The 15,854-nt window shown below is 33.3% G+C and overlaps 3 protein-coding genes across 6 annotated transcripts; 2 read left to right on the top strand and 1 right to left on the bottom strand.

Annotated features, from left to right (window-relative positions):
- The first annotated feature begins 116 nt into the window (after window positions 1-116).
- On the top strand, window positions 117-5,366 carry Osi23 (DUF1676 domain-containing protein Osi23). The gene is made up of 5 exons (XM_081982998.1): window positions 117-1,099; window positions 1,162-1,334; window positions 3,705-3,844; window positions 3,897-4,124; window positions 4,834-5,366. The coding sequence occupies exons 1-5, from the start codon at window positions 908-910 to the stop codon at window positions 4,998-5,000; spliced, it is 900 nt and encodes a 299-aa protein (XP_081839124.1). The 5' UTR covers window positions 117-907; the 3' UTR covers window positions 5,001-5,366.
- On the bottom strand, window positions 1,401-15,328 carry LOC145731281 (uncharacterized). The gene is made up of 3 exons (XM_081982987.1): window positions 15,128-15,328; window positions 13,822-13,889; window positions 1,401-2,655 (listed from the first exon to the last, which is right to left on the bottom strand). Exons 1-3 carry the CDS (start codon window positions 15,171-15,173, stop codon window positions 1,435-1,437), a joined length of 1,335 nt encoding a protein of 444 aa, XP_081839113.1. The 5' UTR covers window positions 15,174-15,328; the 3' UTR covers window positions 1,401-1,434.
- LOC145731283 (corticotropin-releasing factor-binding protein) lies at window positions 5,433-14,659 on the top strand. Of its 4 annotated transcripts, none has more exons than XM_081982993.1 (9): window positions 5,433-5,603; window positions 7,925-8,310; window positions 11,232-11,325; window positions 11,406-11,569; window positions 12,233-12,443; window positions 12,561-12,736; window positions 13,232-13,340; window positions 13,700-13,868; window positions 14,336-14,659. In XM_081982993.1, the coding sequence occupies exons 2-8, from the start codon at window positions 8,182-8,184 to the stop codon at window positions 13,864-13,866; spliced, it is 1,050 nt and encodes a 349-aa protein (XP_081839119.1). In that variant the 5' UTR covers window positions 5,433-5,603; window positions 7,925-8,181; the 3' UTR covers window positions 13,867-13,868; window positions 14,336-14,659. The 4 variants fall into 4 exon arrangements, with proteins under 4 accessions (XP_081839119.1, XP_081839117.1, XP_081839116.1 ...); XM_081982991.1 differs by having other exon boundaries at window positions 5,435-5,603; window positions 7,962-8,310; window positions 12,561-12,748; XM_081982990.1 differs by having other exon boundaries at window positions 5,435-5,603; window positions 12,561-12,748.
- Window positions 15,329-15,854: the final 526 nt, after the last annotated feature.

Here is a 15,854-nt window from a genome sequence, read left to right as displayed (position 1 = left end):
TACCAGGAATAAAGGAGTGCAGCACTATTCAGCCTGAATAAGTAATCATTAGTCTCCATTCTTGATTATTTATCCACTAAAAAGGACGATACGACAACACAGTCATTAATAAAAGTACTCCATAAATTAAAAACAAAAATTGACCTAAAGATATGAAAACAGGAAATTAAACTGTGTAAAAAAGTTATAAATTTAATAAATAAAATCCTTTACTTTCTATTTTGTATAAAGCAATTTAGTACACTTGAATAATTTAATCTGTAGTCATAACTGAGTGAAAACTTTAAAGCAACCGAATTGTAGGTCATATAATTTTTTACGTTAAATCACCGCCATACCTTTCTTAGGTACCTAGTGACGCATAAGCACTCTAAGTAAATAATCTTTTAGAGTGACCAATATTAGTGTAAATAATAGTATAGAGTGGACTAATGTGAATTATGCCAGTGTCGTCGTGCATTCCTACACAGTTTTCCAGACAAAATTTTGAAATAAAAAATTTCCAAAATTATCACGAGGCAAAATTATAATAGTTTTCCTAATCCCTCAATCGAGATTCATCTACTTGGAATATCACAGATTTGATAAACAATAAGGACGCCCATGTCCGAAAATTACCAAGAACCTACATCGATAAGCGCGATATCCTAGAAGTTCCACAAGACTGACTCTGAAGTACTTTTCATGCACCATATGACTCACATTCGACACCCCCTTGAGTGCATCATGCCGAAAAACCTATAATAATGATTTCTGGTTAACAACTTTGTATAAAGACAATTTGTTAGTTTTTCTATTGCTCTCTGAGCTTAAACTTCGCTGCATCAAAATATGTATTTCATCTGGAAAGTTAGTTCTGTGGTTCATGTGTCTTAAATAAAGCGAAATGTAAGTTGTGTTTAATTGAATGCAACTGCTTAACTTGGTTCATCTTAGGAAATTAATGGTTGGTGGTTTGACCATCATAGCGTTAATGGTGACCATTGGTGGATTTGCCACTGATGCTAGTTCTGGTGACAGATCACCAATTTGGACAGAGATTAGAAAAATTGTCACTTTCTTAATGGGTAAATGTATAGTGGATCCAGCCATAAACGGGGTAATGCTCATCGGAAAAAATCCCGTATAGGACTCAAGTGGTTCATTTTAGTTCTATTTCAGAGCAGTAGTAATCCGAAATGGCATAACGCTGCACTTATATTAGAGGATTGCTTGAAACGTCGAGGACTGCGAGCCCTTGATAGGGCGTTGAGCCGTGACATCATCACGATTACTGACAACGTAGTGTTAATCAGGCGGAAAAATGACTCCGAGTTACTTTCGCGCTATGACAGGTGAGAGTTTTATAGCTTTTATATAGTAGGTATCAAAAATGCAACTCATAAAAAGAAAATAACAACAAATTTAAAAGCATTTGTATATGAGTTCAGTAGGTTACACCAGACTATTATCGACAGAAGGATATCGATCAATAAACTCAACATCAATCAATGCTCTTGGTTTCGAATATTCCTTTGGTAGCTTTCTCTTTACGATTTTCAATTCCGGAGGAAAACCATAATCAGTAACGTAAAATGACCTGTTGTTATACTTGTTCGAAGGGTATAAAGCGGCACATCTCTTCCCATCAACGTAGTAGACTTTTACATCAATGTTTTCTTGTTGCAACCCACCAGACACTAACATCCGTTCCAACCTGAGCAAAGTCAGATCCCCTAATTGATTACCCCATATGTACAATATCCTCATTTGTGTCGATTTTCTCATGCTGTCAAGCATTTCAGCAAGTCCTACGTCTTCAATATCGTTATTTTGGAGATCAAGAAAGCGCACTCTAGAAAATGGTAAGCTTAAAGCTAAAGCCTGAGCTCCTTGTGTGGTAATGTGATTTGCGGGTAGTCTGAGGGCAATAAGCTTAGGTCGGGCTTTCAACCACTTGGATAAAACTTCTATACCGTGATTTCCGATATTGTTGCATCCCAAATCAAGCATCGTAAGCTTTTTGTGAACTTGCAAACCTCCGAGAAGTAGTTCAATGTCGTGCCCGTCGAATGAACACTTCTGTAGACGTAGTACTTCCAAAGAGCTGTTCAACTTGAGAACGATTCCCAGATCCTCAGCTAACGTGGAATCATTGTATTGTGAGTAGTACGAAGCAGGAATAATTCTAGAAATATTCAGGTGCTTTAAGTTGCTCCCTTCAACCAGTATCAAAACAGCTTCGATACCATCCAAAGTCTGATCAGTATCTCCAATATCAAGCAGCTCTAAAGTTGGACAATTTTGAATTAACTGTCCTATGTATTTGGCTCCTTCAGTTCCAAATTTATTTCCCAACAAACAGATTTTTTGTAATTTCAAATAATTTGATGAGGATATCCATTTCAGGCCTGTAGCATTCATGTCGCACTGAGTTAGATTAATGTAGGAGAGAGTGTTATCTTGATGAAACAAATTTTCAGCTAAAATCTGCATTGATTGATCCCCTAAAGGATTGTAGCTCAAATCAACCGAGATTACTTCAGGCTGAGATTGCAGGAAATTACATAGAGCCGGCATATCTTCTTCAGTAAGTCTTTTACCAAATCTTTGGTATAGTTCACGTCCTCTGAGTCGGAGGTGCTTGGTTCCATCTGAGTTTTTCTCGCAGAAAAGCTGAAAAAAGAGATTGTCTACTTTTTTCTTAGTCATGGCTTTAAAGTGATTGACGGAAGTCAATCAATGAGGTGAAGGTTATACCTTTGCAATTGCGAGAAAAGCTTAAGTTTAAACAGCAAAATAATTATTATTGGAGGTAAAAGGACTGCCCACGTTAATAAAAGGAGGTGTAGTTTGGTTTTCCAACTTTTCCACCGAGAAAAACAAACAGAAAAAATATTAGCAAAAATCAGCGTCAATTCAAATCGACCTTGCCCCTGAGGATTTTTGGTGGGCAGCAGACAAGAGGGCAATTATTACCGTTACTATGCGGGAATACAAAGTTCCGTCACATTTTCACGGAATATAGTGGGTTATTTATTTTCCATTACATTACAAAAAACTACTGGGAATAGAGCTGTTCCCTAGTGATTGGTCATTCAGAGTGATTCAGTAAAATGTTTCCATTAGAGAGGGCAAAAAAATTGCAAAATTCTTTGAAACAGGAAAATATTAATCATCATCATTTAATAGTTACATTACTAGTCTGATACGAGCATTTTTATATACTTTTAAAACAAAAAACCGTTAACATTCATGAAAATGTTTGAAAATCAAAAAATAACAGGTGGAAATCAAATTGCCTGTCCTTAGCCCTTTATTTTATTTCTTCTTTTAATATTTAATGAAAAGAAACCAGGAGAATCGTTTTTCAATTAACTTTTTTAACGTTGTTCAATACTAATTAACATTCAAAACGGGTCATTTGTAATCATTCAATAACCTCCTTGTTGTTTCTGTAAATTGCCAGCTTTGGTAAAATGTTTTATATTTATATTTGTTTGATGGTTTTAAACCAATTTTTATGTTGAAAAATAACACCCATTAAATTGAGTTTTTTATCGTTTTTTCCTAATTTATTGTTTTATGTGATTTGAACTACAAATCACCTACTAACACACACTTAGAATGATGTAAAGAGGACAAATTCCTTTAATACAAAGTCAGACGAATTATTTACTATTAAAATACTAATAAGATTAAGTAGGTAATTTAATATATTTCAGAAATGAAAAATCTTTTAAGAAATCACTCTCCAACTCAACCTGGCAAAATGGATTAACACAGAAACTTCTCTACTTTCTAAAGACTCGTAGTCTCCAAATCAAACTTCCCAGCTTCAAAACATTAGTACAACAAAACGAAGGTAAGACTGCACTTACATTCATACACACTTAAAACAAGACAACTTTTTCTAGCTCGTCACAGACACAAACATGGTGGTTTGGGCCCCATGTTGATGTTTGGTCTGGTAGCTGCAGGTCTTATAATAATTCCCATGGGATTCCAGTTCTTGGCAGTTTTAGGGGGCAAAGCCCTGCTTTTAGCTAAGCTGGCCTTGATCCTTACCTCTATACAGGGTTTGAAAAAAATTGCGACCAGTCAACTGAACTACGGACTATATTCGACTGGACATGGAGGAGCTTGTAAGATTTGCTTCAATGATATTAACATTGCAATGTCCACAATGCATGTTATCAGTTTCAATGCAAATAGTCTAGTATTAATTAAACTTGGTTAAGGATATTTGATTCGATTTTGGAAGGCTAAGTGTCAAATTGAATTAGTTTCCCTTTCAAACTTAATTACACCCCCAATACCAGTATAGGTACTTAAGGGAGAAGTTTTTTTTTAGTCTTCCATTTACGTGACGGAAATTTGAATGAAATCCCCGAGATATAAGATCATGATAGAGATGGAATAAAAGAGTGAGTGTAAATAGAGTTATTGCTTCTGCTTTGTATCGACGTATCAATAACTTATTATCGCTTTTTCTTTTTAAAGCGTTCGTGAAGAAGCATAGGAATTATCGATTCATGAGTTTCTAGATACGGAAGTTTGCTAAGTACTTGAATAATAATATCGATTACGACTGATTGTTGTGGTGTTTCTAATTTTCAAATTTATTAACTAATCCCTGGTAGGTTTCAATGTATAGCTACACATAATATTAACATTTAAACATATAGTGCCTTAGGGCATTCAGTAAGGTTTACATGGAAAACCTATTAAAATTTGGGTGTCTGTTGTATAATTTTTGCTTCTGGTTTGCATGCAAATTTGCTTATTATCAATGGGTAGTGGAGAGGGAGAAAATTTTATTTAAACTTCATCCGGTTTTGTATTAAATTTCAGGGCCGTACTATGACAGAAAGTGGCCTTACGAAACTGATCCTTACTCATCCAGTAGTTACTATTCTGGATCTGGAGGAGTTGGTACTCCAGTTTTGGACCAGTACGTTCATACTTCTGATCTACCTTCTTTTTACCCTCATACAATCACCCCTCGTGATGGTACCTGATTGGCTTTGGATGTAACTTATAATTAAATTATTTTATTTATTATACTTATAAATTATTGTATTGCTTTGTATTAGGTCAGTTAGTGTAAAGTAATGTTATACTTTTTCCTCTAATTTCCTCAAACGTAACCAAGTTGCAATAATTAGGTATCTACTGCGTCACCTGAAGTAGATTCAATAGATACAAACGTAATGTTTACCCTAACAAGAACATTAATTATTTAGACTAACAAAACACGCAACAAATTGACAAGAAGTATACCACTTTCCCTTTATTGCAAACATTTGCCATTGAAACTGTTATATCGGTTGTCTTCTTTAAAGGTACTGATGGTGACAAAAAGCTTATTATTTGTTACATAATTTCTGGTAACGCTATTGTTATCAGTTATACTGTATAGATTGGGTATATGCAACAGTTGTTGATGCTGTTACACTTGCCAGCTGAATTAAGAAGCTACTAGATCATTAGTGTTTGTTTGGCCAATATTTGCATTGCGATAATTATCGTAAAACCATCACCATTCTGTTAAATTTCGCAGTCCATTGTGGCAATATATCCTATCCAAAGAATATCGTATTACTGTGAAACAGGCGCTGGAGGTATGTACAACTTGATTATTTTACTTAAGTTAGATTATTAATTTTAATTGTTTAGTAATTACATGGTGAAAAGTCAAATAAAAATGTTTTGATAATACGGTTCTCTGTTTTATCATATTATTTGAAGTTAGCTTCAATTTCAAACAAAAGAAAGCATTGAAATAAATGTTAAAAAATAACAAGTTACAGGATTCGAATTTCAATTTTCTGCTAGATCGTCCCAATATCGATTGTCTTGATCAGACTTTTGATCGATTGATTAAAGAGCACCCTCACTGCTTTACGCAGTCTTTAAACGATCGTAATAAACAATTTTATAGCTTCGACTAATGACTAATTAAGCGTGGGGTTTTGCCACTGTGTTAATAAGTTTTTATGGTATCTGGTTAGTTTTAATTAGGGAGGTGTGCTTTTTTATTAAGACTTTAGTACCTGCCCACTAAAATGATAAAGCGATAGTTAAAAGAAGCCTCACGATATAGCTAGTTTATTAATAGTAAGCTCTAAGAAACTGTGTGTGTTATAATAATTGATTTAGAAAAATATTCACAAATCTATTATATGTATGCATTAAGTCAAACAACAGAATGCAATTTCCCTTAAACCATAAACTCAGTTATTAAAATAAGCCTTCAAGTAAAGAGGAAAGAAAGCAACATTTAGCGTGCACGTCCTTGCTAGCCCTGTTTAGCCTCAGTAACCCTGACAAGTTCCTTTTAATCCGTTATTCACATATCCTCGGCAGGATAATCGAATTCTGGATCGAAAGGGTCAAATGTGTATACTTAATCTCCGTTTTTTTGGTTCAAGGAAGTCCATTGGACAGCCTTGCATTGGTTTAGTGTTCAAAACAATAGATTCTGCTCAGTTGTCACAATAATAAGTGGGTTTTACAAAAAAGTTTTAAATCAAAATAATTTATTTTATAAAAAAGTTTATGCCCCAAATTCATAAACTTCTTGGAGCACAATGTGATTTTATTTTACACCTGTCAAATTTTAAGACATAGTTGTCAATGAAAACCGCTTTACCAACCAATCGAATTTAGTGTTTAAATCCTAATAAACATTTGTAGTTAGTTGTCTTTGTTGTATTTTTGATATTTTTTTTTAAAAATTTCATTTAATGATGTCTACAGCTTCGTTTGTTCGGAGGACTTCAGAGGTTTCAGGTTTGGAATACGTACTGCTTTTAAAATAGAAGTTATTTTTAAATAAAGAATAAAACTAACAAAATCAGTGTTTTTGTTTTTTAAAACTTGCAGGAAAGCAAGTATTTAAACCTAAAAGAAACATTCAAAAACCTCAAAATTCTCTTTGAAAAAATGTCCAGTTTCTTAATTTGTTTAGTAACAAATTAAATGTAATTTTGGTTTATTTTTGCTTCAAATTTTTATTGCAAAATCCATTAAAATAGTGGCTTTATTTTAAGCAAATTTAAACCATAGTGATATTTGTCGTTTTTACTGTAATTAAAGTTTTTTAGGAAATTAAATATTTAAGCCACCTAAAGGTGACTTTTACAACAATCTGTAGATGTGTCAAAAACGTAAAAATTCTCTTTGAAAATATGTCCAGGGTTTAGTAACAAATAAAATGTCATTTTGGTCCATTTTTGCTCCAACCAACTTCAGTTCTTATGGCAAAACCCATTAAGATGAGTTCAAGCAAATTTGGACCATAATGATATTTGGTGTTGTTGCTGCAATTAAAGCTTTTTAGCCTGGAGGAAATAGCCTGTAGATGTATTTTACATTGAAAAAATTGGTTCTTAAAGCTGTTTTATATATAAATTGAACAAAACTGCGTTGTAAAACCTACATTAGAAAAAATGTTACTAAAGTTGTTAGAATTTTGTTAGAAATAAAAAATGTTAGTTAATAGTTTCGGATTTACTACTCTTTTCTGTATAACATTGTTAAATTGAAATTCATAGTCTAAAATCCACAGCACAGCAAACGTTATTAAAATCAAAGTTTTTATCCATATGTAAACAGATTTAATATTTTTAAGTAGTTTTTCATGTCATGATAAAAGAAGAGAAAATTTAATTTTCTGCATAATGGGGGGTTGGACCATCTTCAAGAGTTCCAATAGAGGGAATTCTTGGTCTTAATCCAAGTGAGTCATATTTAAATAAACTGTAAAAGACAGGTTATATAAAATAAAAATATACGTAAAATTTAATTCACAAGAAAACCTTACCAAGTCAAGAGAACGTTTGAAAAAGAGTCCAATACGGTCAAATCACACCTTCTAAGTGGACACACCAGTTATAAACTCTTTAGTCACTTTTAATGTAATTTTAATTTTTTTTTTCAGTTTCTCGTTTTAATTTGTATGCATTATAATTTCAAAGATGTAACTCTAATCTAAATGGAGGACACCGATGGCGCAATGTTCATCAAGCTCACTATGAGGCAGCGCAAGAACCGTTAGACGCCCTCGACGCCTTTTTGAACGTTTATAAAGCGCGACGCTCCTCAGCCACCGTTATTGGCCGCGCTTCCTTTTGCACATTCCGGAACAGGAAAAACAACCCTTTTACTAAAGAAGGGCCGCGATTTTGATATTGTACTATGACGTCCTCGACGTCCGTCTCTGGATCTCAAACTTTCCGTACCTTCGGTGTTTTGGTGGTGGTGATGGTCAGCGTCCAGGGACGTCCCGACGCTTGGAAGGATTCGTGGCCCGTCCAATCTTTTGGGGTAAGTTCAAAAAGACTTTTCTATGTAGTTTAAAGTATTCTCAAAATATTGTTTTGGACTTTTCTAACCAATGAATTACTGATTTCATGGTGAATTAATATTACTCATGTTGTTTGGCTTTGCAACATCTCATCCTAAATAAAATACTCTAGTAGGTGTAATACCCAGTCTACATGTTGTGCAGCACTTTCGTCAATTTCAACACAGTGGGTAGTTTGGGATTGGTGGTTTGTGAACAGAACTGCAATTTACGAAAACTGCACATGGCGTCAGAACCATAAAAGTACCTATCTTAAAAAATATTCTAGGAAGTATCTAAATTCTATGAGTATAATTGGTTTTGCTTCACAAAGCGAATACTCTGAAATACAACTCCTTATAGTGCAAGGATTCCTAATATTAACATAATTACCTAGAGCTATTTTGGATTCCGCGCTTCTAAAATTGAATATCCTAGTTACGCAAATAGGATCACACTTCAGGATTAGCCATATTTTGAGTAAAAGATTGATTTAGACAACCTGAACACATTTTCGTCGAGTGATTGACGAATAAATGTTATAATTATTAATAACAAAAGATATGAAGTTTGACACCCACAAGTTAAACTAACTGTAAAAGATCCACTAATGAGTCCTTTCAGTTTTCCTACATTTTTTTTACAGGATATCGTTAATTATTCCTCGTGTAATTACCAGAGGAGCGATAATTCTGCACCATAAAGATGTTCAAAATAGATCCCTAAGTGACAGTTTATTTAATTAATTAACGCGGATAAGCGGCTGGGTGAGATTTTTGAAAAAAGAAAATCTTCCCGACTAGAGAACCTCAACGAGTCGAAATTAAATCGCCACTGACGGACAGGATAATATTAGCAGAATCGTGACCGAAATAGTAACCAAAATGCTGCACAGAGATATGAATAAGTATTAACAGGATTAGAACTGACAAGCTATTTGAAACAGGAAGCCGGACTGATGGAAATGTCTTGTCCTTATTTTCCCACTTAAATTACTCTACATGCACAGTACTTGCTCATTAGAAGTCCGCCTACGTTGTCAGCTTTGGTAATGTCAACATAGCTAAGTTCCTTAAAAGTATTAAGCCAGTGGTCGGATACTCTTTATCCAGTATTTCCAGTGAATTCAAAAAGCTGGACTTCCTATCTTAATTAAGATGGCTCAAGTAGATAATCTGTCCTATAACGAGTTACGCAACTTCAACTTTTTCAGTTCAATTACTAATCATTGGATTGAGAAGTTCTATTCTAGAGTGTCCTATATTTGGATCCTATTCAATTAGATTTCAGAAAAAAAGCATTGTTCAATCTGCATTTACCTCTGTGACAAATGTTAAGTTGATATGAAGATAGAATTTAAATACTTAAACAGAAAACTTACTTAAAACAGTTTATAATTAATTACTTTAGTTTAGGTGTAGTTTTACCCAGAAACCGCTTTTGCAGGGTTCTTCTTTTTTTTATATATTATATTTATAATAATTTAATCGGTTTTGAAAGAAAAGAAAAGGACAATTTATTTTGTCTTCCAAGTTTAAATTTGCCATTAACCATAGAAAAGCTGTCTCATAATAATTGTTAGTCAAAATACATACTTCTGGTAATCTACTAAACATCTTGATTATCATTTTGGCATTTTTGATCAAAAATGTTATTTGAACAACTCTGTAAATTCAGCCATATCCAACATTGACACCCTGTATCTCGAAAACAAAGCATGCACCCTTACATTTACGGTGCTAACATGAAGAAACACTCTGTATATGGAAAATCCAAGAAACAACCTCACATAAACAGCGCAAAATTTGTGTTTTTTGGATATTTTGTGTCAGAGAACCTTTTATGAATTATTATTTGAAGTGCAATAACTGAAATTAATACAAGGTGAGTTTTGGAAGACAATTTTCAGTCAGTAAAGAATTGAAAACAGTTAAAAACTTTAAATTATACCTCTTCATTACACAAATTAAAATGCTTTACATACCAAGTTTTATTATTCATAATTAATTGTTTCTTCTGCTAAACAACTTTCGGTTTTCACCAAAAAATCATAATTTAACCAGAAATTTAGCCAAACTTCATTAAATATTAATCACTCAGTACAATAATGCTTCTTTTTTCGTTTAAGGAACAGTCCCAACAAACAACTTTCCAGTTTTCTTACCCGTTTATTTTGCATTTTTTTCTCGCTAAAGGGCACGAGAGTGAAAACATCTTAAAATAACTTATCAGTACAGTTTTTATTTCTGCAAACCGTTATTGATAAGCACCTTTTGCTAATAAATTGATATAAAAAATATTGACTTTTTTACATTAGTGCGCCAATTAAGGTGTATTCATCAAAGCCTCAAGAAAAATACATAAATAGGTTTTCTATTCAAATAATTTGCATGAGTTCTTTCATTCCACGTCAAAAAAACGTACATTTATGCCTTGCAAGAAAGGGTTTTACACCGTCTTATCTACTTAAAAACTGCTTGAAGCTCTAACGAGAATATGTTCGTTAATGTCTTTTACTTACCACCTAGTCTAGGTAAATCAATTACGTTACCACTTAGTTTTAGTAATCGAATGATTTGTAATTTTTAGAGGTGTTTTGTAAATAAAATTTTCTATAAATGAATTAAAAAACCACGAAATTGATCGAACCACATAATAGAACAGATTTAATGGAACTACATACTAAATAATTGTAGGAACTAGTGTTGATGTAAATTAGAAATAATTTCACTCCCACACCCGTTGATTTATGTGTTAAATAATGAAACTTGACTCTGAGCCAAATGGTCAGATAAATAAATTATTTACCCTTTACGAGTTGAATTTACATCCACAGCAATGAAAAAACTTAATCTCCTTCATGTTACAACTGTCAAGAATAATACTAGTTTTTTTAACACAGGTCAGCTTTAAACCGCTGTCCAACCAGAATTTTAACAAGGAAATTGGGGGTGACTTTATAAGACCGAAAAGAATTTCCGAACACCATATAGAAGGTACGTTTGTAAAGCTTTTTAAATAAGTTACATATTTAAAAAGCTATTGTTTCATATTAAAAGTTTCTCAATGGTTGCAGAATGTATGCATTTGGTGTCCGAAGAGGGAGTGTTTTACTACAAGGAAATGACTAATCCAGATGGAAGTGTTTGTGGTATCTATATCTATGGAGAACCGGACCAAATTGTGGAAATTCAGTTTAATTATCTTGATGTTACCTGTGAAAATGGAGGACTTGTTGTGGTAAAGTTTAAATTTTCTTTTCATTAACTTTTATACAGTTTTTTTTATCATTGGCAGTATTTATCCTATTAATATTCGGTTTGCCACTTTGTCAAATCCGTGTTCGTTTCAATAATTTCAGGAAACAGACATATCACACTATTTACCTTCTACATTGACGTGGCTAAATAATGATTTATTTGCGGTCAGCGAGCTTAAATTGATTTGTCTATAGAGTTTCGAAATATTTCAGGTCCGGTGGTATTTGCTGTTAATGGATGTTTTCTTTATTTATATTGTTTTTCAAAATTGTAAAATAATTATATGAGGCGTTTTTTAATGGCAAATCTAAGCACTGTTTGTAGTTTGTGATTGGTCAGGAAAAGCAGCTTTTTTGTGTATAAATCAAGCAGATGAGGAAAAGGAGTTTTATTATATTTCTGTAATTTCAATTTACACTTTCCTCTATAATGTCCTGTATATTGTTATCTGAACGTAGAGTCTTGAGAAACTTGGTCAATACTCTAATTATTACATGCCCATAACACCAAAAATGATGTTAACTTGCCAAACTATACTTTTACATTGCAAACAAAAACATATGTGTACAAGGATCAGTCAAAGACAATCCTAACAAAATAAGGGGTAATTGCAATTTATTCTCGAGCATTAACATGGTTTTAGGTGGTGGACGGTTGGGAATTAAACGGGGAAGTATTCCCAAATCCGGACGACCACCCCAGGGCGTTGAAATCTAGGTTCAACGAATATTGCGGAAAAAGAAAAATTAGGCAAACCTTCTTGAGTTCGCAAAACGTGGCCCTAATACAGCACCGGATGCCTCTAAGGGGCTCAAGTTTCAGCTTTACTGTGAAATTTTTAAGAAACCCTACGCGTAAGTATATTTTTGATTACAAGACAATATTTGATAAGGACGTCACTTTGTGTATATTTACTCTCCAAGTTAATTAACTTCAACATTTTTTGACCTACTGATTTGGTTAATTTACAGCTTGCAATATCCTCTTGAAGCAAGAAGAGACTTTTACCTTGAGGAACTATGAAAGAAGATCAAACTGCAGCTTAAGTGCGACATTTCCAGCTGCTGTTCGAGTGTTGGGCCTCAATGTTGGCGTTAAACCTACACGAAATAGAGGCGTCGAATTTGAAACTGGCACCTTCCATAAGGTTCGGTCTGAGGTAGTGCATGCAATTTGTTTTTCTGAGTGAAACAAAAATTTACTTTTCCCGACAATCCGCACACCTGAATCTGAAATAGTTCGGGGTTATCCTTATTTGTCTGTGTCGTTTTGAGTTTACATGATATAAGTGCAATTTTTCCACTTAGTCTGTCTGCGGTGCTGTTTTCATAACGGAAAGAAGGGAACACATACATTTTTATTCAGTGAAATGATTTATTTATCATTCCTTTTTTCTGGAAGATTTAGTTTGGATGTGGCCATATTCGAGATTTATTTGCACTCTGCTTTGTAGATTCTTCATTTAATTTTAAGTTACTAAGTAGAAGTGTTTGTGGTATAGTTTTTAGCGTTATTTGTTGTGTGTAAGAATAATTGGCTTCATAAACGAGTCCAGTCTTAACTATCATTCATTTGTGGCTGAATAATTATGCTTTTGACATCAAAATATGCAACCGGATTCTAATTAACCTTAATATTACAGTGTCAGAAACGTGGAGTCGACGATTTCGTGCAAATTGGAGGTTCCACAGGTCTGGACAGTGGCAATATGAGAGTCGCAGATTCGCTTTGTGGTATTAGTTCAAAGCCAGGTAAACATATATCCCCCTATTAGCAAGTGATATACAATATACGTTCATCCAATATCAATATAAATAAAGCTTTGTGCTTTTGCCAGTTATATGGAATCAGAAGTATATTTGTAGGTAAGCTTCAGATTGAGTGGAATTTATCTCTAAATTGAAAACCTACTTTTAAGGGTTATATCAAAGGAATTTGTGCAGTTGTGCTGGTACAATGAATTTTCCAACTAAACTAAAAAGTAAATCCTTCATGTATGGCTTAGTTATTATAAATATCTTTGAGCAAAAGTGTTTTTCGTTTATCTGTTGGAAACATTTCCCATGAAGCAGACTTTTTTGAAAACTAATGAAACAATATATTATTCCAGCAAAACACTCTGAATACATAGCATGTGATACAACCACAATACGACTTGTCTCAAGTGGAGCTTTTGACAATTCAGTGACGGTAACATTCACAAGATTAACGGACAACGACATCAATACTTACATGAGTTTGGTATGTCTTCCTGATGATATGTCTCTTCAAATGTAAAAGTAAGTACGCTTCTAGTTTCTCTGAAATAAAATGTTTTCCTATAATTTGTATTCTAAAAAGGTAATTAAAATTAAAACTTTCTTCTGGTCCAGCTTTGGCTTTGTTCTTTCCAAGCGGACTCGCTTTCAAGTTTCAATTGTTTTCCTCTATATAAAACGAATTCTAAAAAACACTCAAGGAACGCATATAGAATAACACTTTTTATTTCCTCATTTCCATAATATTGTCATATCCACTGCTCAGATCGCGTATATACTGAATAGTCAATACGTCTGGTGGGAAATGTAAAAGTTTGCCCTTTAACAGGTCTTTTGAACTCCTTTTAAATATTTATAAGGTGGTTTTAATCCCCGGGCTACTTTTATAATCACTGTGTACTGAACGAACTCTATATACAACTTTCGGCCGACCTTTTTATAAATTACATTTTAAAAGCTTACCAACATAAACATGATTTATTTTTCAGTTGCTAGAACCATTGAAGTTGAATTTACGAAGACTACAAAACATCTTATACCATTCAATTATTAGGACTGTAACAATTACCTAATATGTATTTGTAAAACTCTTTATGTAGATATAAGACCATAAAATGGACTAAAAGGGAGTGAAGTTTCCTAATTTGTGTAAATTGTTTTTATTTAAGTAGTAAGCTCCGTAATGTTTTGTAATAAATTATTATTAAATTAAATAAAAATTAGAAGGTTTAATTTATTGATATGACTTAAGTGAATTTGTACAAAGAAATGAAATGCAACTATTAACGGAAATAGATAAATAAATCAAATATTAATGGAACGCAAAGTGTTTTCTTCCACTCTTAATTTATATTGTAGAATATTCAGGTTAGACGAAATAAAATAGATGTATGTTTTTATAAGCTGTTTTGTATTTTATTATTGAGGAAAAGAACTTTTTCACCCAAAAAAGTAAAAACGTAAAATTAAATGCAATACTCGCTTTCAAAGTTTATGTATGTACCACTAGAGGGCTTGAAAAGTTTTCTATCATTGAATGATTGAAACGGTTCAGATTTGCAAAGTTTAGCAACGTCGCAATTTATATACCAAGGTCACGTGACCACATGTGCGTGTGGATTTACTGTCCAAATTTGGCTTTTTTTGGATTATCGTTGTCTTACTATCAAAAGCTTGTAAGTTTGATTTTTTGGAATTTAAAAGTTATGACATTTTTATAACTCCTAAATCTTAGTTAAGCTGATACTATTGACAAGTAATCAAAACATAACCTAACTTACCCTCGATATGATATCTTTGTCGTTTCTGTGAAGTTCTTTTTTCCATAATTAGAGCAGAACTGTTCCATAATGAAAACCGAAGTTAAAAAACATCTTACACGCGATTTAACGGTTAAAAATAAGTAAAAGAAACAGAAGTTAATTTAAAAAACGCGCGAACACTAGGACCGCTTTCAGGTTTGATCAAATTGACGCTTTCCGCTTTCCGCACTTGCGCATGAACGTATACATCCAGGGTTGCCACATCTGTCAACTCGATTTCTCCAGTCGAAATAAAAAAATCTTCAAACTGTCACTTCTGCTTCTTTTAAGATGGCAGGTGGTGTTATTTTACACGTGCGCTAACTTGGTTACTATGACAGCTAGAAGGTTCCTTCAAACATCGAAATTTTGGCTTTTTTTTAACTGAATACAATTTTTTTCTAACTGGGTCCCTATGATAGCTAGGAGGTTCGTTCAAACGTCAAAATGTAGCTCGTAATTCCTTCTATCCACCGCCTACTATACTAGAAAGCCTAGAAGCACCGCCCTCTATACTAGAAAGCCTTAAATGTTACTTTTAATGGCGGCGTTAGCGGTTTTCGTTTTATACACAAACGTATGCAGATGCAGTAAAAAATATGTTGTTTTTAATTGTTTCATGTAGTTGATTGCAAGTTGTGAGTGAAAAATCAAAAAAGGATTAATTTCTGATCCAGATATGTATAGATAGAGCTTTTTTATACAC

Source organism: Ips typographus, linkage group LG6, assembly GCF_016097725.1.
Source record: "Ips typographus isolate SLU linkage group LG6, UJ_Ityp_2.0, whole genome shotgun sequence".
Lineage (NCBI taxonomy): Eukaryota > Metazoa > Arthropoda > Insecta > Coleoptera > Curculionidae > Ips > Ips typographus.
Note: the sequence above shows the minus strand (reverse complement) of the source record. Positions and strands in the feature narration are given on the sequence as shown.

Coding starts and splice junctions, on each gene's coding strand:
- Osi23 (XM_081982998.1), top strand. CDS start 908: ATGCAACTGCTTAACTTGGTTCATCTTAGGAAATTAATGGTTGGTGGT. Junction 1,100..1,161: donor TGGATCCAGCCATAAACGGG/GTAATGCTCATC, acceptor GTTCTATTTCAG/AGCAGTAGTAATCCGAAATG. Junction 4,125..4,833: donor GACTGGACATGGAGGAGCTT/GTAAGATTTGCT, acceptor ATTAAATTTCAG/GGCCGTACTATGACAGAAAG.
- LOC145731283 (XM_081982991.1), top strand. CDS start 8,182: ATGACGTCCTCGACGTCCGTCTCTGGATCTCAAACTTTCCGTACCTTC. Junction 8,311..11,231: donor GGCCCGTCCAATCTTTTGGG/GTAAGTTCAAAA, acceptor TTTTTAACACAG/GTCAGCTTTAAACCGCTGTC. Junction 13,341..13,699: donor TGGTATTAGTTCAAAGCCAG/GTAAACATATAT, acceptor ATATTATTCCAG/CAAAACACTCTGAATACATA.
- LOC145731281 (XM_081982987.1), bottom strand. CDS start 15,173: ATGGAAAAAAGAACTTCACAGAAACGACAAAGATATCATATCGAGG. Junction 13,890..15,127: donor ACAAAGATATCATATCGAGG/GTAAGTTAGGTT, acceptor ATTTTATTTCAG/AGAAACTAGAAGCGTACTTA. Junction 2,656..13,821: donor GGAAGACATACCAAACTCAT/GTAAGTATTGAT, acceptor CTCTTTTTTCAG/CTTTTCTGCGAGAAAAACTC.